The 24,635-nt window shown below is 40.1% G+C and overlaps 1 protein-coding gene across 2 annotated transcripts in view; it reads left to right on the top strand.

The window, feature by feature from the left end:
• The first annotated feature begins 914 nt into the window (after positions 1-914).
• The window catches only part of Ubr1 (ubiquitin protein ligase E3 component n-recognin 1), a 112,671-nt gene continuing 88,950 nt past the window's right edge, over positions 915-24,635 (top strand). The window contains exons 1-4 of one of the 2 annotated variants that reach the window (XM_063284367.1): positions 915-3,353; positions 13,662-13,918; positions 17,205-17,283; positions 21,728-21,838. In XM_063284367.1, the coding sequence (XP_063140437.1) occupies positions 3,273-3,353; positions 13,662-13,918; positions 17,205-17,283; positions 21,728-21,838 (528 nt within the window). In that variant the 5' untranslated portion in view covers positions 915-3,272. 2 annotated transcript variants of the gene reach the window in all.

The following is a 24,635-nucleotide window of genomic DNA, read 5'->3' as shown; positions in this document are numbered from 1 at the left end:
TGCCTTGCTTAAAAGATGGGTAGATTTTTTAAAAAAATATACTTTTGCAGGGCTGGAGAGACGGCTCAGCAGCCAAGAGCACTCACTACTCTTTTCAGAGGACTTGGCTTCAATTCCCAGTACCAGTTTCAGTGAATCCATCCCTCTCTTCTGGCCTTTTTGGGTACTGTACACAGGTGGTACAAAGACATACATAGAGGCAAAATACCCATACACACAGAATATAAATAAAAAATTAAAAATAGACATCTACACTAATGCATCTTGTAAGAAAAACTAGAAAGTACAAAGTAGAAAATGATTTTCAGTTTTGAAACCCAGAGAATAATTTTGTGTTTAGGTCTGGGTCTATGTAGATATTTCAAAATGGATATGAAAACATCCCAATATAAAAAGAAATCCAAACACTTCTAATCTAAGAATTTTAGATAAGAGTTACTTGTCATAAAAATTATCACCTCTGTCTATCTGAAACAAAAAGGCATTTTGTTGTTGTTTTGTCTTATTTGGTTTGGTTTGGTTTGGATAGGGTTTCTCTGTGTAGACCTGGCTGCCCTGGAACTTTGTAGAACTCAGAGAGATTCACCTGCCTCTGCCTCCTAAGTGCAGGGATTAAATGTGTGCCACCACCGCCCAGGATAATGTATATTTTATAGGGATGCCAAGAATTCATTTCTGTATGAGTCTGGAGACAAAACTAAAAATATCTTAGTGATCCCGCTGGCTAGTTTTATGTCAACTGGACAGGACCTATAGTCATCAGAGAAGAGTTAACTCAATTGAGAAAATGCCGCTACAAGATTGGGCTGTGAGCACATAGGACATTTTCTTTTCATTTTTCCATTTAATTAATTAACTAACTCACTTTACATCCCTATCGCTGCCCCTCCCTATATGCCCTTCAATAGGTTTTTTTTTTTTAAATTAGTGATTGATGGGGCAGGGTCCAGCTCATTGTGGGCAGAGCCATCCCTGGGCTGGTGGTTCTGGTTCTATAGGAAAGCTGGGCTGAGCAAGCCACAGTAAGTAAGCAGCACCCCTCCATGGTCTGCGCACCAGCTACTACCCTCAGGTTCCTGTCCTGTGTGAGTTCCTGCCTTGGCTTCCTTGGCTAAGCTAATGAACAGTGATGTGGAAGTTTAACCTAAACCCTTCCCTCCCCAAGCTGCTTTGGTCATGGTGTTTCACCACAGCAACAGTAACCCTAAGACCACGACGAGCATTTGTCATTAGAATTTTTTCATTAACACAAGAATAAGATTTTGATGATTAGCATTCTTCATTAAACATGTTTAATATAAAAAAGCTGCTTTTTTTTTTTTTTTTTGGTTCTTTTTTTTCGGAGCTGGGGACCGAACCCAGGGCCTTGCGCTTCCTAGGCAAGCGCTCTACCACTGAGCTAAATCCCCAGCCCCAAAAAGCTGCTTTTTTAATCACTGAGGATCAAGACCAGGAAAATGTGCAGATAAACTCTCTCGACCTTTGAACTATAACCCTAGTGTACAGGTGTATTTATTATTATTGGTTTGTGTGTCCGTATCTGTGTAATGTGTCTATAGTATGTATGTGTGTGTGATAAGTGCTTTACAATGAGTCACAAGCTCAGCCTTATGCCTCGTGCTCTCCCCTTCCCCCTGACCCCCAAAAACGGTCACCTGATTTTTACCCAACAGTGTCTCGTCTCAAGATAGAAAGAACAATCCAACAACAGTGTTTCTCAAACTTTATTTTCTCAGGATCACTTTAAATGCCTTAAAACTATTGGGCCCCTCCCCAAGAATCTTTTGCATATATGGTTTCTATCGATATTTACTGATTATAATTTAAGATGGAGAAAATTTTTAATTAGCTTAAAAGTTTCTATGCAGGGCTTCATGTAACCCAACAAGTTCCGCTCTTTGTTGTTTTGGGTCAGGGCCTCATTCTCAGCTAGACTGATCCGGACCTATATAGTTCTGCTGCTTCCAACTTGGAACAACCCTCATATCTCAGCCTCTCCAACGCTAGCTAGCGTTGCAGTTGTAAACCAGCCATGCCCGCTTTACAAGCATTTAAACAGCATAACATTTTATACATTCCTTTTCTATTTTTGAGATGGGGTCTCACCATGTAGTTCCCGAGTAGACTAGGCTGGCCTTGAATTCAGAGATCCACCTGCCTCTGCTTTTGGAGTGCTTAAAGGTATGTGCCATTATACCAGGCACAAACAACATTTAAAATGAAAATTAACTCTGTAAACAAATATTATCCAAAATGTTAGAATGGTTAATTTTCACAAATTTCTTAAGTTGCAATTTAATAGAAAATGGGTGTGTTGTAGTTCTGCCTCTATCTATAGTCAGTCATGTGTCGTTTTGGCTGGAGTATGCGAAGAAAATTTGACCTTACAGATCTCTTTAAAAAAACAAAAACCAAAAAACAACAAAAACAACTACCATGGCAGACGAGATGGTGGAGAACCAACCTCCTCAAATTGTCCTTTGACCTCCAAACATGAATCGTGGCACACACACACACACACACACACACACACACACACACGTATACACACACGTCACTAAAATTTAAAAAAAATTTTTTTTTAAATTTAAAAAGGAGCCAGGTGGCTGACATCTGTCACTTGGAATGCCTATGTGGGAGAAATGTGTGGAATTGGAGGCTATTATTCGGTTCGTAAAAACCAAACCAAACCAACCAAACAACAACAAAAAAATAAACCCAAGAACATATGACACTAAATTAGCTCTTTATCACCTTTGTCCTCCAACCCTGGTCTTAGCCTTGGAGGCTTTCTCCTGGCTCAGAGCTATGCCTTCGCACAATGCATAGTTGCACAAATGCAAAAATTGTAGTCTGTGGCAGCGTTTTCCCCTCGATGTTTCCGTATATCTATACCTTGTTCTTTTCAGGCGGAATTCCGTAACGGGGTTGTATTCAGTTTGTCTTCCCTTACGGATAAATGGATTAGGTTTCTGGGTTTTGTCATCTCACCACGCCTACCCCGGGGTTAAGGGATAAAGACAGAGCAGTGAGGACTTCCCTCAGGGATCAGCCCCGGGAAAGCAGGACTACCCATCAGGGGCGGAAACCTCCGGCTTGGCAGGTTGGAAGCCTGCTTCCGGGAAGCCGACCGGAAGCCGCTCAGGGTGCTGCGACAAACCTGACTTCAGGGGCCGTCGTAAAAGTGTCGTCTCTGGCGCGTCGGGTCGGCCACAGGTTTCCGCTAGCTGGCAGCCTGGGATCGGGAACTGCGGGCGTTCGTTTCCCTTAAGATGGCGGACGAAGAGATGGACGGCGCCGAGAGGATGGACGTCAGCCCGGAGCCTCCCCTGGCCCCTCAGCCGCCCGCATCCGTGAGTCTTCTTCGGCTAGCGCCTTTTGTCCTCTCCACCAGCAGCTTCCCACCGCGCCTGGGAGGGTTTGGGGCTCCGCTTTCTATGGCGGCGCTGGGGAAGGGGAGTCCTAGGATTGAAGGACCGACCCTGCCTCCCCCCATAAAGTTAGTCGTCTCCTGCACGCATTCCTGCCAGACAAATCTACGGAGTTTAATGACTGTCATCTATTAAGTCTCAACGTACTCAGACAAGCATGTCTCTATTTTGAAGTGGAAAGAACTCGTGGAAATTTAGGTGGTTTGCTCTAGGAGCTGAGGTGAGGCTAGAGAAGGCCATTTTTCGGTAGACGCATTGCTGACTCCTCTTGTTGATAGGAATTGGGACCAGCACTTGGTGTGATATAGCATTTGTCGGCTGGATTTGATAGAGGCAATGAGTGTTGCGGCTGTCAAGTCATGTCCAGATATCCATTATTGTAGCGTCTTGAGAACCTTAGACCTGGCCCCCACTGAGGGAAATTTGTCATTTGTCATGCCTTTTACATGTAAGAAGGGACTTTTCAAGGGAGAGAATGCTGGAATCTATACTTGGCTCTTAGCTTTTGAAAGAAGAAGAAAGGGGAGGTAGAATAAAATTAAGTCAATAGTCTGGCTGCAGGGAGAATACTAACAGAGTAGGCTAAAAGGTGAAGTAATGTTCACAAATGTTCTGATGTGGTCCCTTCAGATAACTAGCAGGGAGGGAGACACTTGTGAAGTACTCCCTACTGATCACGACACGTTTTATCAGTTTGTCTATAGCTGCATATGGAAAAGTGTAGGAAACACACCCACACAAACCCATTGTATATTCACGTACCTGTTAGTGAAGTTGTTTGTAGTTTTTAATAAACTCATTCTTGGCTTACTTTATCCTGGTAGACTCTAGAACATTATTTTATGAGACAAGAGAATGACTCAGAAATAAGCCAACCACAGGGACAAGAGAAAATGTCTGTAAGATAAAAACCCAGTAGGGACAGGGTCGGAATAAGAATATGTACTAGATCAGCTCTTGGCAGTCTTCTTCCTCCTTCCCCAAAAGTAGCTGAAACTCACTTCACTGTTGGTAGTGAAGCACAGATGAAAATAGTTAGAAAATGGTTCCAAGTGGCTAAACTGGTTTTTGTTTATTGTTGTTTTTGTTTTTGTGTTCTAGTGCTGGGGAGAAAACTCAAGGCCTTATGCATGCTAGGCAAGGGCTCTTCTGAGCTATAGGTTAAGGAAGAAGGATCATTTACTTGCTTTTCAGGAGTCAGGCAAACCCTGGGCTAGACAGTGAAACTCCATCTAAAAACAAAAATAGAAAAAAAGATTCACTTGTATGCGTGTGATCTAGTATGTTATAGTCCGAAGACTTGTAGTTCCCTATTGCCAAAGATGAGTAATGTTTATTTAAATCTTTGCTATATTAATTCTTTCCCACTAGCACTGCAAAACCATAGTAATAAAACCATAAAACATTCATTAATTTGGAATTGGAAATAATGGCATAGAAATTGAACAGGAGGGGTTGGGGATTTAGCTCAGTGGTAGAGCGCTTACCTAGCAAGTGCAAGGCCCTGGGTTCGGTCCCCAGCTTGGGGGTTGGGGGGTGAAGAAATTCAACAGGAATCTGTAACACTCCTTCAAAGAATAATTTATTTTTGTGGGGGCACAGCTTTTTAAACTTAACAAAGAAGCAAGGAGTGGTGTCATGTAGCCTCAGCGAACTCGGTCTTGTGATATAGATAATATAAATGATGAATTTAGATTCAAGATAGGGTGGTGTAAGTGGACACAGACCTATGACTGTGAAGCCTTTTAGTTTTTTTTGGCTTAAGTCCCAAGTCTTTTTGCTTGACCCCAGAGTTCATCCTACTTCCTGTACTTTTTCTGGCTGCCCTTTTCCATTTCATTCTCTCTATTTAAAACCTTGTAGTTAAGCCAGAATCGCTCAGCTTGAGTCTTCAGCACCCCACCGATGTTTGTTTAACTTGTATCTCAAATCACTGCTGGGCCTTGTGGAAACAAAGTAACAAATATAGGACAGCTACAAGCTGTAATAAAGATTTCTGTTCTCATTAGAGTGCCTTTCTAGTTACAGTTGCTGATTTCTTTAAACTAAGTTTCTTTTTCTTTAGATACAAGGTTGGTTTAGTAACCTGTCAGCAAAGTCTAGCATCAAGTAACAAGTAGAATGAAATGATAGGGCTGGAAGGATGGCTCAGAGCTGCTTCCTGCACAAGCTTGGTACCTTAATTTGATCATTAGAACCAATGAAACTGTGGAAGGAGAGAACCAACTCTACAATTATGCCCTCTGACTTCCACATTCATGCTGTCGCACATGTACCCATCTGCTCACCCACAATAATAGTAATAATTTAAAAATATTAGAATGAGATAATGATGGAGAGTTATTGGGCATTTTTACAAGACATTGTTTAAGATTCACCAAGATAAAAAATAGAGTTTAAAAAAATGTATCAAGAGAGTTGATTCTTGGACCATAAAAATCCAAGAGGTCCAAGCAGCTACATATTCACAAAAATGCCTTATTAAGCTAGCCACTTGGAAGTTACCAGTTTAGAATTGATGGTTGAGGCTATAGAAATGAATATCTTTAAGGTCAAGTTGTGTGCATATACACACACAGAAACCACCCAGCTGAGAAAATAAGAGTGAGACAATGTCTGGGATGTAGTTTTTAAGAAAGAGTAGTTTATTGGATCCATGACAAGGACTGAGAAAATTGGAAATCCAGAGGGCATTGGGTGGTCTGCCGGAACATCTGCTTTCTTTGACTGGTTTCCCGCCTAAATTCCTTCTTGTAAGAGGAAGGTGTCACATGGCATGGTGCTGTGATCTTTTTCTGTATACTGACATTGCCTTCTTGCTCAGTTCTACAGCTTTTCACACTCCCATATATGTTCAATTCCCAGCTTATAGCTCTAGGCCATCTCACTTGTGAGTTTCAGAATCATAAACTCAATTGCTTACTTGTCCACTAGCATAACTAAGAGTTGTTTCAAAAAGAGAGTGCAGATAGGAGTCCCTTTGGACATGAGAGATTGTTACAGGAAGACAGAAGCGTATCAGTTTGAGCAAGATATTGGAAATATCATAGAAGCAAAGATGACCTAATTATAAAGTTGAAGGAAAATGAAAGGAACAGATGACCTCTATACTTCTGATTTTTGGTCTCTGAATTCTTGGTAGATCTTAAGAGGGACAGCAGGAAGGCAAATCAAGGGTTTTGTTATTTCTTTCTCAGTACAGGGCACCTCCATGTTAGCTCTTGAATATAAATGTCTCTCTGTCTTTATACTCATTGATGTAATCTAAGCCACCATTTGTTGCCTAGACAACTGTAGCTGCTTAACTGGTCCCTCTCCTACTTTTGTCATCTTCCATTGTGGGGATGGGAGGAAGTCTTGATTGAATGTGTGCTGTTGACATGGACAAAAAGCTTGTCAAGGAACATGGCCTCAGACCCATGGGAAAATGGCAAAGCCTCCCTCTCCACCACTGCTCCCAGGGTAAGGCTCAGAGGCAAAGCCTTCTTCTGGTCCATAGTGGTAGTATATGTAGAAAAAGAAGTCCACCATAACTGTCATCCCTCCTTCCCCAAGATGTCTATGGTCTGAAAAGGGCTTCCTACAGAGAACACTCCTATTGAGATTAGCTAATCTCATTCCCTTGACCCACGCTGTATGCCACAAACCCTGTCTTCTTGTTTATCTGTATGTCATAACCCTGCCTTCTTGCTCAGCTGTATGCAGTAACCCTGTCTGTCTGTCTGTCTGTGCTGTATACTATATAAACACAAGGGAGCTTTTGGAGTGCTGAGGTTTCTCCATCTGTGAGTCCAGGCTGTCTGATCCCAACTTTTCATCTCTCTTGTGTCTGTCATTTCTTCATTCCCTTGCCACCCCTAGTCAGGGCAAGTCCCTGGAGCAATGCTGGACAAGGCATTCCAGTCATTTCTCTATAGAGCAACCAGTGTAATCTTTAAGACTAAATCAGTTCTGTGTCAGTCTTCGGTACTTCATAGAAAATCTGTCTGGAAAGATATGTGTAAATCCATGACGCATGATGAACCATGGAAAGGTGCCTTTACCCATTCTTTATGTGCTGCCTTTGAAGGCTATTTCAAATTTCCCTTGCCTTTACATTATCCAGTTCCTTTAAAGGCATTAATCCTGTGCTGTATTTAATGGAATAATTTTGTGTAAACATTAATATATTGTCTCAGATAGCTTAATACAAAGTATTAAGACCTAACTACTCTCTGGTGACTTACATGAACTCCTGTATGAGTTAACATGGCACTTGTAAAAGAAGCAATAGCTGTTTTTATTTTGATTGATGAGTTTGGTTTGTTTTTTTTTTTTTTCTTTACTTTCTTGAGACAGGATTTTGTTATGTAGCTCAGACTGGCCTGTAACTCACAATCCATCATGCCTCATATGATGCATCCCTTAAAAAAGTGTTATGTCCCTAGAACAATGGGAGTGCTTATGGAAATCGGCTATATGCTTAACAAATGCCACAGAAAGAACCAGAAGAATTATTGTGCTTCCTTAAGTACCCACTTGTTCCCCAGAGGCAATTCAGGTCCTGATCAGAGCCAAGTCCAGAGTTATTCTCTTAAGTATTCCTTCTAATAGTTTACTTAATGCTGTTCTTCTAAATAAGGTCTACTTGACTTAGTAGAGTGAGACTCGAACCACTTAATATGTTTTTATGGGGAAACATTTAAAAAGCCTTTCAGCCTTTGTTTTTACGAGTGAGTAAGCTTAGAAATGGCATTAGCCACAAGGAAGGTGTGTGTCTTTTCATTCATTTCTTTTTTTAATACACACATGCTCTACTTTGAAATATAAGAAAATATCTTAGCTGTTTTGCAAGTGTATAGTCCATACACTGAAAAGAGCTGTAGGAAAACATTGCATTTATCCGAAGACTCAAGAAGAAGTATGGTCAGAGATGAAAATGGAAGACACTGTTCAAGAGACAGGATACTTAGTAGACCAGATTTTGCCAACATACTTATGCTTTAACTAAATAGGAAAGAGGAAAGAGGAAAGAGAGGCAGAGATGGATACAGAAGAGACTGTGCTCATCATAGCCTCTCTCTATTGCTCTGACTTACATTGTTAATGCCATAAGTACATAGGAAACATGTTTACAGGCAGCACAAGGCTAGCAGGAATAATGAAATGTAGCAGGCAGGAGGCTTAGTCAGAGTAAGGCTGACAGTATGGAACTAACAGAGAGGAAATAAAGCTTTACAACTAGATTTACTTGTCCATAGGACTAGGGGTCTTCAAGGGACTAATCTAAGAGCCATTAGTGTTCTACATTTTTCAAGTCCAGAATGTGCTCTTTGAAAGCAGGAATTATGTTGTTTCTAAAAATATGAATTTGTTATCAGGCATGGGGGCACATGCTTTTAATCCTAATACCTAGGAGGCAGAGGCAGGCAGCTCTCTGAGTTTGAGGCCAGCCTGGTTTATAGTCAGGGATACACAGAGAAATCCTGTCTCAAAAAAACAAAAATAAAATCAAAGAAAAAAAAAGTACTTGTTAAACAATACAAGGAAACTTGTATGCCTAAGGATTTCTTGATGCCTAGAAATGTTGTCTAATTGCTAGTTCAGTACTATCTATGAAAAATTCCAGAGTCTCTAGATTTTGTTACCTCTCTTTAAGAAAGAAAAGAAAAGAAAAGAGAGAGAGAGAGAGAGAGAGAGAGAGAGAGAGAGAGAGACAGATAGACAGACAGACAGAGACAATTTGATAGACAGGGCAGGTAGATTTCTCAGTTGAAGACAAGCCTACTCTACAAGCCAAGTTCCAGGACACCATGGTAAGACTCTGTCTGAAAAAACAAACAAATAAATAAAATAAAAAATATTTTTAAATCAGGAAAAGAAATTTAAGAGCTGGCAGGCCTCTGTAGACGGCAGTGTCTAACAGTTGACTTATGGAAGGGCGAGTTGTGGTTTGAACAAGAATCTACCGAAGTTCCTTTTTCAGAATGATGTTCCCGCGGGGGAATCTAGCTGCAGATTTCAGAGTGGAAGGCTTATGCTTTAATCTCCACGGGGACGGGAAATGTTCGGAATGTGTGGGATTTAAATGCTGGGAGTACGTGTTTTATGGACAGTCAGTTAGGAAAACGTTCCCTTAGTCCAGATGTTGTGGGGAGAGTAGTTTTGTTTGTTTTTCTGTCTTTCAACTTAAACATTTAATTCCTGTTGCAAGTGGAAGAAAGCATTAAAAACAACCAAAAGGGGAAAAAAATGAAGCATTCATCAATAATAATTCCTGAATTACATCTCTACTCAGTAAGATACATATTCTATAATTTTTTACTTATTTTTTTGTGTGTAGGTATATGTATATACGTACGTATGTATGTGTGTATATATATATGTTCATATATATATGAATGCATGTGAGTACAGGTACTCTTGTATCTTACTGTATATGTAGAGGTTAGAAGACAAGTTTCAGAAGTCAGTTTTCTCCTACTACCTTGTGGTAGAGACATCTTATTGGCTGTGTGTGTGTGTGCATGTGGGCACATGTTTTAATCTGGAAAGAGATTACAAACATTTTAATTGAAAAACAATTTCTGAGCTGGGTATAAGAAGTAGTATAAGCTCATACTTGTAATTCTCAAACTTGGGAGGATGAAGCAGGAGAATTACCATGAGTTCAACGCTAGCCTGAGCTAAATAGTTTCAGGTTAGCCTGGGCTACTAAGTGAGACATTATCTCAAATAATAATAATAATAGTAACAACAATAGCAATATTAAAAAATAAAAATAATGGCTCAGGTGTCCCATGGAAAAGTGGCTGGAAAGGGGATAAGAGCTAGAGGCATTGGGTGTATATCCAATGAAGGAAGCAGTGTCTTGTGGACATATCGGGGAAGCACATACGAATTTACAGGGGTTTTGCCAACATACACAAAACTGTGTAGACTCAAGCCAGATTAAGTCTTAGTGTGGAGATGGGAGGCTGGCCCCTCACAATGGGGTCCTTAGCTTCTGGAAGAGGGAGCGAATTGTCTTTTAAGAGTGTCCCTAGTAAGTCAACCCACACTCTTAAGAGTATTTGGGCAACACAAGTTGGTCTTGATGGTTTAAAAAAAAAAAGACACAAAGTTGGGTTTATAGGGAAGCAGGAAGAGGTGGACCTGGGAAGAGTTGGGGGGAGAGGAGCTGAATGTGATCAAAACATGTTGTATAAAACTCTTAAAGAATTAAAAAAATTGGGGTTGGGGATTTAGCTCAGTGGTAGAGCACTTGCCTAGCAAGCGCAAGGCCCTGGGTTCGGTCCCCAGCTCCGAAAAAAAGAAAAAAGAAAAAAAGATTTAAAAAAATTAAAACAAAAAAGCAAATTCCATAGCTGTGACAATAGTGGAAACTTTTGTAAAAGAGTATAATTATACTTTGTCTACTAAAACGCGTCTTTAGACAAAATTATGAAGGCTTAATGCCAAAATTTATGTTATTTTTAGCAGCAAGTACTTAATATTGTGATAACTGAGAATTCTGTCGAATACTTGTGCTGTGCCTGTGGGTGTAAAGGCATTTTTTTGAAAGTCAGTTCCTTTCCTCAGGAGCTTCCAGTCTACTTGAAAGGACTAATTGTAAACAGCTAAATTAATCTATTTAATGGCCATATGTGGTGGTCTGTGCCTTTAATCTCAGCACCCCAAAGGTGGAGACGCAGGCAGAGAGTTCTCTGAATTTGAGAACAGGCAGAGCTAAAAAAGACTTTCAGGATAGCCAGTGCTACATAGGGAGACCTTGTCTCACACAGAAACAGAACAAATGTAGGTAACCAGCTTAGCACGCACCAGGCCCTGGGGTCAGCTCCCAGCACTGCCATGTGAGTGAATGAGTGTTGGTAACTGATGATATTAGATAAGGGAACAGAATTAATGTCTTCTGTAGTAAGTGCTATGTTGGAATTAACAGGAGAGACATTTTCTGGCTTTAAGTGTTTTGCTTTTATGAATAATTTTATGCTGAGATATAAAAGCTTTTAGAATGATTTTTGTAGACAGAGTGTGCATACATGTGCATGCACACACACATAATGGATAAAAGTTTACAAGGTGTTAGTTTTTTTTAATCTTTGCTGGGACAAAACATCTGACAGAGGCAGCTTAGAGGAAGACTGGTTTATTTTAGCTCCTAGTTTCATGGCCAGGAAGGCATATGTATCTGATAGTGGAGCCTGAGGCGGCTTGCTCATACTGCTGTGATGGATTAGGAAGCAGAGAGATTGGGGCAAAGGGTGCTGAGCTATATATAACCTTCAGAGCCAGTCTCCTGGCTACCTACTGCCGCCAGTGGGTTCTACTTCTCCAGGTCCCACAGCCTCCCAAAGTGGCACCTCCAGCTGGAAACAACTATTTAAACATGTGGACATTGCATATTCAAACCACAATAAAGGAACATAGGGAAAAATCAAATCTTTCCCAGGGCTTTTTCCATTTTTAATTTAGTTTGAAAATTTGAGAGTTATTATTGGTTTTTTATTGGATATATTTTATTTCTATTTCAAAAGTAAACAACTCCTGGTAAACAACTTCAACAGAGTGGCTGGGTATAAAATTAACTCAAACAAATCAGTAGCCTTCTTCTACTCAAAGGATAAACAGGCTGAGAAAGAAATTAGGGAAATGACACCCTTCACAGTAGTCACAGATAATATAAAATACCTTGGTGTAACTTTAACCAAGCAAGTGAAAGATCTGAATGACAAGAACTTCAAGTCTCTGAAGAAAGAAATTGAAGAAGATCTCAGAAGATGGAGAGATCTTCCATGCTCATGGATTGGCAGGATTAATATAGTAAAAATGGCCACTTTGCCAAAAGCAATCTACAGATTCAATGCAATCCCCATCAGAATTCCAACTCAATTCTTCATAGAGTTAGAAAGAGCAATTTGCAAATTCATTTGGAATAACAAAAAAACCCAGGATAGTGAAAACTATTCTCAACAATAAAAGAACTTCTGGGGGAATCACCATCCCTGACCTCAAGAAGTATTGTTGGTTTTTAAAAGACACAGGTCTCATATAACCCAGACCTTGAATCTGATGTGTAGCTGAGGATGCCCTTGAACTTCTGATTCTATTGCCTCTCCCTCCAGAATGCTGTGCTAGTTGTGTGCCACCATGCTGGGGTATAATGTAGTACTGTGGGTGGAACCCAGGACTTCCATATTCTAGACAAGCCACACCCACCCTTTCCCCAGAGATCTTCTATTTAAATAAAAGCATATACAGTGTATCTTCTTGCCCCCTTTGTATAAGCAGTAGCATATGAACTCATTTTTCTGTGCCTTTTGCTGTCTGTCTGTCTGTCTGTCTATCTATCTATCTATCTATCTATCTATCTATCTTTTTTTCCAGACAGAGGTGTTTTTTTTGTTTTTTGTTTTTTTTGTTTTGTTTTTGTTTTTTAATGTAGCCCTGGCTGTCCTAGAACTTAATCTGTAGACCAAGCTGGCCTTGAACTCACTAAGATCTGTTTGCCTCTGCTTCCTGAGTACTGGGATTAAAGGCGTGCACCACCATCAGGCCTTTTGCCTTTTATTTAACAGTATAGCTTGAAGAATAATATATATCAGGACATTTATCTCTGTATATTTTCTAGTTTTGTTGAATATATGACTAACCCACAATTAACTCTTAACAAAGAACACCTAAAAATTCTGTCTGTCTATCTGTTTGCCTACCTGCCTGCCTGCCTATGAGTCCGTGTATGTGTGTGTTGGTGTGTGTGGGTTCACACGTGACAGAATGCACGCATACATGTCAGAGCACAGCTTGCAGGTATCAGTTCTTCTCTTGGACCATGTTGATCTTGGGAATCACAGGTCATCAGGCTTGATGGCAAATACTCCTACTTAGTGAGCCATCTTGATTTACCTCTTATTTTGTATCAATGAAGGATAAAAGTATTGCAATTTGCTTTGAAAGTATAGAATTATGCTATTATTTGTACTCCTCAATCATTAAGAAGTTGACTTTAATGGTGTGATCCCTGACAGGCCAGCCATATTTCAGTGGTTGGCTCCACACCGTTAGTGTCTGGGCAGCACAAATTCGACTTAATGGGTTAGATGTAATACATAAAGGAAAAGAAAGGACTTGAAGTTAGGAGGGATAGGGAAGTGAAGGGCAGAGGTACAGGGAGGGGAAGTGGTTAAAATATGTGTCATGAGCGTATATGAAATTCTCAAAGATAAAACACTCATCTTTTTTTCCTTTCAGTGGTGGGATCAGCAAGGTGATTTTTATACTGCTTTCTTACATCATTTGGCAAAATTAGTGCCAGAAATTTATTTTGCTGAGATGGACCCAGATTTGGAAAAGCAAGAAGAGAATGTACAAATGTCAATATTCACTCCTTTGGAATGGTACTTATTTGGAGAGGATCCAGACGTTTGCTTAGAGAGATTAAAGCACAGTGCAGCATTTCAGTTGTGCGGGAAGGTTTTCAAAAGTGGAGAAACAACATATTCCTGTAGGTAAGTCTCAGAAATGTGTGGGATTGGTTATAATTTATGGCTTATTGTTTGCAGCAAACCTGTTTCACAGGCTCCTTTTCCCAGTTCATCGCTGTCTGTATTATACAGACTCTTAAGTTCTTTTATTCTATACTTTAAATCTAGTTTTCCTCATGTAGCTTGATTTTTAATATATAGCTCCTTGTTAAACAGTTCTCTCCTTTTTTCTGTTCCTCAGAAGTATCTAAGAAATAGATCTTTGTTTTGTGTACATGTAATGTAGTCAGCATACACTTTGTAAAACTTTTGAGATCAGGTATGTTTCAGAATTCTGAATACTTCCTCACCAGCAGCTTAATAGAACCTTGTAAGCAAACAGGTTTGATTTCTGTGAGAGACCTATGAATATTCACAAAGATATAAATACTCAGTCACATGTCATACCACACATACAAACATACATATATGTATGGTGCTATCTTTTAGATTCTGTTGCCTGTGCTGAACTAGGACTCACTGTGGGATTACAGGCATGAGCCCACTATCCAGGTTTTATACATACACTAAAAATTTATAAATTATATATATATAAATATCATACCTTTTTTGCTTAGAGAAATTAAGCCGCGCATGTGCGCGCACGCGCCCGTGTGTGTGTGTGTGTGTGTGTGTGTGTGTGTGTGTGTGTGTGTGTGTAGTGTGTATGATATTTGTGTGGTGTGTGTGGTATATGTGTGTGTATTGTGTGTGTGTGTGTGTGTGGTATGTGTGTATGTGGTTTGTTTGCCTTTTCATCAGTAACTGAAATTTGGTCTAAACCCACAAAATAACAAACCCTTGTGGAATGTTTGGTTTTCAGAGCTGTATGTCAAGGGTTGTATGGAAACAGTTGGAATAAAGTCGAGTGTAAAAAGTCGGTTGTATGCAAATTGGGGGCGGGTGCAGGCTTTTCGTTTTTGGTAAAGGAATTGTCTTAAATGTCATTGTAAATCAGAGAAGTTTTTTTACTCTGCATTCCTGCCTGAAATTTTTGCTTTGCTGTTTTTAAGTTTTTGTTTATTGATTGATACAGGGTCTTACTATATAGCTTTATTTGTTCAGGAACTCACTATGTAGGCCAGGAATGGCCTCAAACTCATAGAGATCCACTTGGGATTTAAATGTACACCTCCATGTGTACACCTCCAGCAGAATATTTTTGACTTAGATATTAGCATCATTTTTTGCTTTTCTTCTTTACTTGAGGTCATTTAGGTTACAACTTGACTTTTTGGCCTGTACCAGTAGAGTTTCATTGTTTATGCTTGAATGTTATTTTAGGCTTCACTGAGCATGTATAGTTAAGAGGTTTGTGGATTTTTTTTTTTAAGTATGCCTTACAGTGTTTTTGTTCTATGTATTTTGCCTGCATATATATATATGTGTGTGTGTGTGTGTGTGTGTGTGTGTGTGTGTGTGTGTGTGTGCCTGGTACCCAAAGAATCCCTCTAGAAAAGAGGTCCTCTAGAACTGGAGTTAGAGGCAGTTGTGAGCTGTCAGATGGTTGCTGAGAATCACACCCAGGTCCTTGGGAAGAGCAGCCAATGCTCTTAACCACTGGTCATCACTCCAGTCCTAGTTAGCAGTTTTCAAAAACATGGTTTTTGAAACTGTTTCCTGTTAACTCTTTCAGGAAAAAAGAGTTAGCTCTTCTATTTTTGTATTCTATTTCATTATGCTGTATAGTAGTTTATTTTTCCTCCTATAAATTTTTAACCAAAACTCAGTTTCATCTAAAGCATATAACATTTGTAGCCCTTATCTTTCTAAAATTTCTTGGAAGCATTGTGATAGGGACTATTAGTATGTAGAAACCATGATTGCTGTTATCCCTCTAGCCCAACAAAAAAATTACTAATTAATTCAAAAGTGTCAGTAGTGCTGAAGAAAATTATAGAGGTCTACAGCTTGTCAAAATGGATAAGTGACTCTGGGGTACTCAGCTCAAATAATATACCTACAGTGTAGCCTTTATACCTATGGATCAGTCCAGAAAAGGAGGCAGCAGGGCGGGGGGTGGGGTGGGTTTAAGTGGCAGAAGACCAGGATACGTGCTACTAGATAGAGTCTTCAAACATAACAAGGAAGTACACCCATGGCATCTCAGTAGCACAGTTTCCTGAACGAGATCTGCGTACTGATGTAGCAGCTGACATTCCGCACGGACAGGAAGACTGCACCAAGCCTTCTCCAGATGAAGAGCTGTTGGCAGTCAGCTGAAGCAGGGAGATCTGTTATCTCCCTGGTAGGTTATCCAGTCCTGGTAGTCAGCCCTAAACACGTATCCATATGGGCAGGGTGTGTATGCATCAGTAATAAAGAAGAGGTAATGAGTTTAGGAGGAGTGGAGGAGGACACAAGATTAAGAGGACATAGAGGGGAAAGAGGGAGGCATATAGATTTTGTAAAATGCAATGCTGATATGGAATTCTTAAAAATAAAATTTAAATTGGAAATTGCTTTAAACAGAGTAGATCATATGTTTTTACCAAGCATTTTATAGATTTTTGGGCAAGCTTTAGGTCCTGTCAGCTAGCCGTTCATCCCCTTTTCCCTTCTCCTTTTTCTCTTCTTCTAGCCCTGAGATAGTGTCTTAGTATATAGCCCAGGCTAACCTTAAAGTCACTCAGTCTTTCCACTCTCAACAATTCTGCCTTAGCCTCAAGAGTGCAGAAAGTACGGATGTGTGCCAGCACACTCAACTCTAAAATTTATCTTTAAACTTTTTAATTTTGTCTCTTCAAATATTTAAAACTTTTAATTCTGTACCTTGTAGTAACTTAGGTTGTTGTTATGTTTCTCTGAAAATGTGAAATGGAATCATGTGTTGTGAAAGCACGTAATGGAGAGAGAGCAAAGAGTGGCTGGTGTCTCTCAATGGCTCTGTGCTTATGCTTATGTGCCAGGCACTGCTGGAGGCGTTTGGGATCTATCAATATATGACCAGTGAGTTTGTCTTATTGAAACCTCAGTTGCAGTGTTTGTGAAGTGTATGTGTAATTTAGAGGACGACAATGGCAAACAATGAACAAAAGCCAGGTAAAGCTCAAAGTTATAAACTGACCATCCTGTGGACTCAAATGTGTTAGAAATGAGGCTAAATTATGGCAGTAGTGTTGTCTGTTTCCCAGGTGTTCTTGGAGCTCAGCTTTGGGGCATTTGGTGTAGGTTTGCCCACCAATACAGGAAGTTCACTCATTTTTTTATAGTCATGCCTTAAGTGTCAGTACAGTTTGGTTTTGGGAATCTAATTCTTTATCTTCTTTAGGGATTGTGCAATTGATCCAACGTGTGTGCTCTGTATGGACTGCTTCCAGAGTAGTGTTCATAAAAACCATCGTTACAAGGTATGAAAACTATATATATAAAATCACTTAGTGGGAATCTGCTGACCGAGTAGTTCAAGTTTTTGAGCTGTTTTATTTTCTGCTAAATAGCTCTGATATGTATCTTTAATCGTACTTGGATAATGTATGAAGTGATTATACCAATTTGAGATTTTTAAACTGTATATGTGAGTTCAAGTTTCCTAAATACTTGGACAATTTGAGCCTCTGTAAGATGTTTTAAAATTAGCAATTCTCAGGAAACTCCTGAGTACCTTAGGCAATGCATCAGTTTCAAAACTTAGTTCTTCTTGTGCTCTCTTAATCTTTTTTTTTTCTTTTCTTTTTTTTCGGAGCTGGGGACCGAACCCAGGGCCTTGCGCTTGCTAGGCAAACGCTCTACCACTGAGCTAAATCCCCAACCCTTGTGCTCTCTTAATTAATAATGGGGTCGAGGCTTTGCCTTTTCTGTTGAATTATTAGACAGTTTTGTTATTAGAGCTAAAATGTATTTCTTACATAATAATGCTGCTTCTGTATTCTGGGCTCAGACAGACATGATGATTCATGTTTCTCTTTGTTTATATATGCCTCAAATACTGTGTAAAATGTAAATAACATTTTGAAGTTACATAGTTCATATCTTTTGTAACCTTGAAAGTTCTAAACCAGCACAGGCTATATATATATAGAAAGAGAGGCTTTTGAATAACAAAGAAAAAATTATGTCTATAAGCCTAAAGTACTCTCTTCAAAGGAGAGTACACAGAAAATCAAACCTTTTTATAGTTGGTCACATAGGGAGCTTTAATAGTATTGAAATTCCCTCTGTCTGGACTCCAGGTTAGTATCCTTCATCTCCTTGATAAACTTTGGAAATGACCTCTACGTTGTGTGTATTCTCTGACAAGGAATACGTTGTAAGAGAAAGCAGCACAGCTGTCAGCCATGGGAAGGAATCGGGAGGAATATGTAATGTGCCAGAGAAGGGGACAGAGAAGGGGACAGAGGAGAAAGGGGCAAGGGCAGACTCCATCTCTCGGTCGGGCAAAAGGAACTGAAAATTTTATTTTTATTCTATGTTACTCAGTTTTCCTAGATCCTTTTCAGTATACTATGCAGGTAATTTTGTTTGTGTTGGGTTGGACTTCGAGACTTACATGAGGTTGGCAAGCACTCTGTCATGGAGCTGAATTCCCAGTCCTTATGTTATCTTGCAGTGCTGGAGGTTAAGTCTTGTGTGCTTTGTATGTCCTTGTCCAGCAGGGGCTCTATTGTGGCGCTGTAACCCATCCAATAAGTACAGGTTTTGAGGTAATGAGAACTGAGCTTAGATCTAGGCAAGTGCTGTACCACTGAGCTATATTCCCAGTGCTAATACTTTTTTAATGTATAATATTTGTGTGTTATGTTTTGTGTGTTTCTGGGATAGGCTGTCATTCTTTAAAATGAGCTCAAGTTTTGTTTCTTTATTGTTCTCAAACACTGTCTTGGACTCTTTCTGCCACTGAAGGTTTTCCTTGGTCCTCCTCATGTATTTTCGTGTTCAATAAGATATTGCTTTAGACCAGTGGCTCTCAACCTGAGTCTCCCCCTTTTTTTGGGTTACCTAAGACTGTAGAAAACACATATGTATACATTAACACTAGCAAATACAGTTGTGGTTGTGGGTCACCACAACATGAGGACTGTACTAAAGGGTCACAGTGTTAGAAAGCTGAGTAGCCCTGGTTTAGACAAACATACTATGTGGTGCTGAGAACAGCCCAGCGTCTGTGCTGTGTACTCAGGCTGGTCTTGTGTGTACATGGTAGTCTGCCTGCTTCAGCTTCTCAGGTGCTAGAATTACAGGTGTGAAGCACCTCCCTCAGTTTCATACCGTTTTTTATTTTCTTAAACATTTTTACATTCATTTAATGTGTGTTTCTATTCATGTGTATTTCAAAAAAAAGTATGTCTGGGACTTGATCTGTAGAGACAGGTTGTTTGAGGGTGAAGGATTTCTGCTTTCGTAAAAGACATATCAATGTACTGTCTGAACATTTAAGTGTGTACAGCTGGGTGATGTGAAGTGTTCAAAGCTCATGCTGTGTGCCCATTTCCACCATCTGGCTGAATACTTCATTTCACTTTGTAAAAACAAACGTATAAAATGATGGCTCTCCTTTCCTTGCTTTTCTTCTGGCAGTCATCTTCTACTTCCAGTCTCCGTGAATGTGACTTCTGTGAGTGCCTCTTCTGGCACTGAAATCAAGCAGTGTTTGTCTTTTGTGACTGGCTTAACTTGCATAAAGCTTTCAACTTCAAATGCAGCATATGTCATAATTTCCTTTCTTTTTAAGCTTGAATAAGATTCTACTATATAACAGCACATTTTGATTATCTCTTTCCATTGATGGACTTGGGTTGTTCCACAAAATTTTGATAGATTTAGGTCAAGTCTTTTTTCTTGTGTTACTGGGCCAATTTATATATTCCCTAAAAGGATGTGGGTTAAGGCTGGGGAGATGGCTCACTGGTTGAGAGCGCAGGTTGCTCTTTCAGAGTATCCAGGTTCCAATCCCAGTGTCCACTTGACAGCTCACAGCCATCTGTGACTCCAGTCCTAGGGGATCTGAGGCCCTCTTCTGACTTTCATGGGTATACAAAGATACATGCAGGCAAAATACCTCCACATGTGAAGTAATAAGTCTAAAAAGAAATTAAAACAAAAGAAAATGAAAGCTGGGCATGGTGGCAGATTCCTGTAATTCTTGATTCTAACACCAGGGAAGCTGAGGCAGGTTTCAGAACTCCAGGCCTTACTGGGCTATACAGAAAATCCTGTCTCAAACAACAAAGGAGATGTGGGGATATTGCCTTTGCTTTAGCATCTTTTCATAGTTTAGTTGCACAGGATTTTTTTGTTGTTTTTGGTTGTTGGGATTGACAATCAATACATGGCAGCCAGGATAAAATCTAACTTGTGGGTTTTGTGTGAATTGCAAGCTAAGAAAGATTTCTGTAATATTTAGGAGCTGAAAGTGTGGCTCTCAGGTGGTCTCATGTTTCCTTACTGTGTGTTTGGAGGGGACGTTCTGAGAAAAAGTCCAGGTCACATGTTCTCATTATCTTCTACCTGAGTTAGTATATTTTTGTTTTTTTCCCTAGGAACACTGAAAGGAAGAAGAGGGTAGTTGCTGTAGGACACTAATGTAAATGAAGATACTATATTAATTAGTTCTTAATTACTATGTATCATTATATTGATTTTTTAAAGGTTTATATAGTAAAAAATGAAAATTTATACTCAAGCATTCTAGATTATAAAGGATCTTTTTACTTTCCAATCTGTTCTCCACTAGTTCACATTTAATTAAAAAAACTATTATTTTTAAAATGTGAGGCTACATCTAAAAAACGTGTACATTTAGAAGGTCCATTTTTTAAAATTATCTTTAATCTCTTATCTCCCTCCCAGTCTACCCTCCAACAGTTCCTCATCCCATTCTTCCTTCCCTGTCTACATGAGGATGCTCCCCCCAGCCCCACTAATCCCTGGAGCCTCAAGTCTTCTAGGGCTAGGCATGTCTTCTCTCACTAAGGCCAGACCAGGCAGTGCCCTGCTGTATAGGTGTTGGGGACCTCATATCAGTTGGTGTGTGCTTCTGGTTGGTGGCTCAGTGTCAGAGATCTCAGGGGTCCCAGTTAGTTGAGAGTGCTGGTCTTCCTGTGGGGTCACCCTCCTCCTCAGCTTCTTCCAGCCTTTCCCTAATTCAACCACAGGGGAAACCCAGCTTCTGTCCATTGGTTGGGTGTAAGTATCTGCATCTGACTCATTCAGCTGCTTGTTGGGCTTCTCAGAGGGCAGCCATGCTAGCCTCGTGTCTGTAAGCACACCATAACATCAGTAATAGTGTCAGGCCTTAGAGCCTCCCCCTGAGATGGATCCCATGTTGGGCTTGTCACAGACTGCCTTACCCTCAGTTTCCTCTCTATTTTTGTCCCTGCAGTTCTTTTAGACAGGGACAATTCTAGGTCAGAGTTTTTGACTGTGGGATGGCAACCCCATCCCTCCACTTGATGCTCTGTCTTTCTACTGGAAGTGGACTCTACAAGTTCCCTCTCCCCACTGTTGGGCATCTCATCTAGGGTCCCTCCCTTTGAGTCCTGAGTGAGCGTCTCTCACCTCCCAGGTCTCTGGTACATTCTAGAGGGTCCCCCCACCTCCCACCTCCCAAGGTTGCCTGTTTTTATTTTTTCTGCTGGTCCTTAGGGGCTTGAAGGCCCATTTTTGTTACAGTGGAATATTTAGGTGGTTGGTGTTTCTTAGGTAAGTAACTAAAATGATTTTTGTTCTATCCTGATTCTGTTATACTACATACAGCTAAGAAGTGTTAGTGAATATTAGTTGGATCAACCTTCTTACTTTTCATTGTTTTATAATAAAGTGTGGCCCCATGAAATCGTACTTGTCGTTTATTAGATGCATACTTCTACTGGAGGAGGCTTCTGTGACTGTGGAGACACAGAAGCGTGGAAAACTGGTCCCTTTTGTATGGATCACGAACCTGGAAGAGCAGGTACTACAAAAGAGGTAAGAAGCTTAATTGGTGTTTTAAATTTTCTTAAATTTAATGAGAATAAATGTTATAAATATTTTATGGGTTGTCTTAGTAGAGTTTACTGTTGTGAACAGACTCCGTGACCAAGGCAACTCTTTTTTTTTTTTTTTTTTTTGGTTCTTTTTTTTGGAGCTGGGGACCAAACCCAGGGCCTTGCGCTTCCTAGGTAAGCGCTCTACCACTGAGCTAAATCCCCAGCCCCCCAAGGCAACTCTTATAAGGATAGCATTTAATTGGAGCTGGCTTACAGGTTCAGAGGTTCAGTCCATTATCACCAATGCAGGAACATGGCAGCATCCAGGCAGGCATGATACAGGCAGAGCTGAGAGTTCTACACCTTCATCTAAAGGCTGCTAGCAGAACACTGGCTTCCAGGCAGCTAGGATGAGGGTTTTAAAGCCCACACCCACAGTGATACGCCTACTTCAACAAGGCTACACGTACTCTAAAATAATGCCATTCCCTGGGCCAAACATATACAAAACATCGCATGGGTTAAGATTCCATTTAGAATCCAATTTATTTGTTCTAAAAGTTAATTATAAGAATGTTTTGTTTTTCTACGCTAAATTAAGATTTTCTCTAGAAGAAATGAATTCACACATACTCAAAATGAATTCAAAATACTCTGTGTTAAATAGTCAACTAGAAAAAAGCGGGGCAGTGCTAGTGCCTTTAATCCCAGCACTCAGGGAGCAGAGGGAGGCGTATCTCTGAGTTTGAGGCCAGCCTGGTCTGTATAGAGTGAGTCCCAGGACAAGCAGGACTACACAGCGAAACTCCATCTTAAAGGGAAACACCAAGAGAGCAAGAGTGAGAGTGTGCCTGAGTGTGCGTGTGTATGTGTGTGTGTGTGTGTGAGAGAGAGAGAGAGCCTGAGTGTGTGTGTGTGTGTGTGAGAGAGAGAGAGAGAGCCTGAGTGTGTGTGTGTGTGTGTGTGTGTGTGTGTGAGAGAGAGAGAGAGCCTGAGTGTGTGTGTGTGTGTGTGTGAGTATATGTGTGTGAGAGAGAGTGCCTGAGTGTGTGTGTGTGTGTGTGTATAAGAGAGAGAGAGAGCGAGCCTAAGAGTGTGTGTGTGTGTGTGAGAGAGACAGAGAGAGAGAGAGAGAGAGAGCCTGAGTGTGTGTGTGTGTGTGTGTGTGTGTGTGTGTGTGTGCATAATGTATGACTCCAAGAGAACAAAAATAAGAACAGAACATAATGAATTTGAAAGCAGAGGGAACACATGATTCAGTAATTGCTTGCTTTTCTTTTCTTTCTTTCTTTTTTTTTTTTAAAGATTTATTTATTCTATATAAGTACACTGTAGTTGTCTTCAGACGCACCAGAAGAGGGCATCAGATCTCATTACAGATGGTTGTGAGCCACCATGTGGTTGCTGGGAATTGAACTCAGGACCTCTGGAAGAGCAGTCAATGCTCTTAACCAGTGAGCCATCTCTCCAGCCCCAGTAATTGCTTTTCTTAAAGGAAAAAGACAATAGATATATTGTCAGTGGATATATCTTAGTCAAGAAAGGAACTTGAGCAAGCCCAGACATAGACAATGTCAGGGGAAGAAACTATAGGACACAGACACAGATGAGCTGTGGGAACTCCAGAACTGCTGAAGGATTCTCAGCTAATGAGAGATGCTGCTCTTACAGAGGAGCCAGCACTCACAGGGCATCCTCTCTGTTTTAGAATATCGGACACTCTTCTAGGGGATCCAAAACCTTCTTCTGGCCTCTAAGGGCACATATGTGATACAAACTTGCAGGCAAAGCACTCTCTTGCACATAAAAATAAAAAAATATTTAAAAAAAAGAAAATAAAAAGTGAATTCCTTTTAAAAGATAGGAGGAATGATTAGAAAAATTGAATAAGTTATATCAGATAATATTTAGTCATTAGTGTTTTTAGATAGAGTAATGGTGTTTTATATCCTTTCTTATTAAAAAATTCATATCAAGGGGTTGGGATTTAGCTCAGTGGTAGAGCGCTTGCCTAGGAAGTGCAAGGCCCTGGGTTCGGTCCCCAGCTCCGAGAAAAAAAAAAATTCATATCAAAATACTGAAGGGTGAATGTCATGATGATTGTGTTTTACCTTAAAATATTTGAACAGGATAAATAAAGCATATATGAAAAATGTTGCATTATTAAGTTTAAATAAAAGTGTATTAAAAGAGAGGGTATGCTTTTCTGTTTAAAGTTTTTATTAATAAAAATGTAAAAAAAATTTCACTGAATTGATTAACACTGAAGAAGTAAAAGCTTATAAATTGCTCCAGAATGTGGGAGAAAGGAAGGGAGCCTTACACTGGTTCTAGGAAGCTAGAATACACTGCTGTAAGGTCTACCAAGATGTGCCATTCCACATCAGTCTTAACAGTTTCATGCTGACACCCCAAGCACAGCTTTAGCAGGTGAATTCCCACATGTAAGAGTACAATACAGCCATTCTTACTCTGCTGAAGAAATGCCTTCTTGGAACTCACTGTGAAGGTGCTTGTGCCAGCACATTTGGGAACTGCTGTCTTGGAAAGCATTCTCAATTTTTTCAGGGATGCTTGCCTCAAATAAAATCTATACAAATCACATTTCATGTTGAAGCATAAAGTACTTTCACCTGATGTAATTGTCATCTGGGAGGCTCACTGAACTCTGGGAGCTCCTTCTGAACTCTGGCTGGCTGGTTCAACTCAGCTGTTCTGGCTCACACTCCTCTCCAAGCTGACTGACCCAACCTGGCTTCTCTCAGTTTCTGACTAAATTGCTCTGCTTCGCCTCA

The sequence above is a fragment of the Rattus norvegicus genome, chromosome 3 (genome assembly GCF_036323735.1).
Source record: "Rattus norvegicus strain BN/NHsdMcwi chromosome 3, GRCr8, whole genome shotgun sequence".
NCBI lineage: Eukaryota > Metazoa > Chordata > Mammalia > Rodentia > Muridae > Rattus > Rattus norvegicus.
Note: the sequence above shows the minus strand (reverse complement) of the source record. Positions and strands in the feature narration are given on the sequence as shown.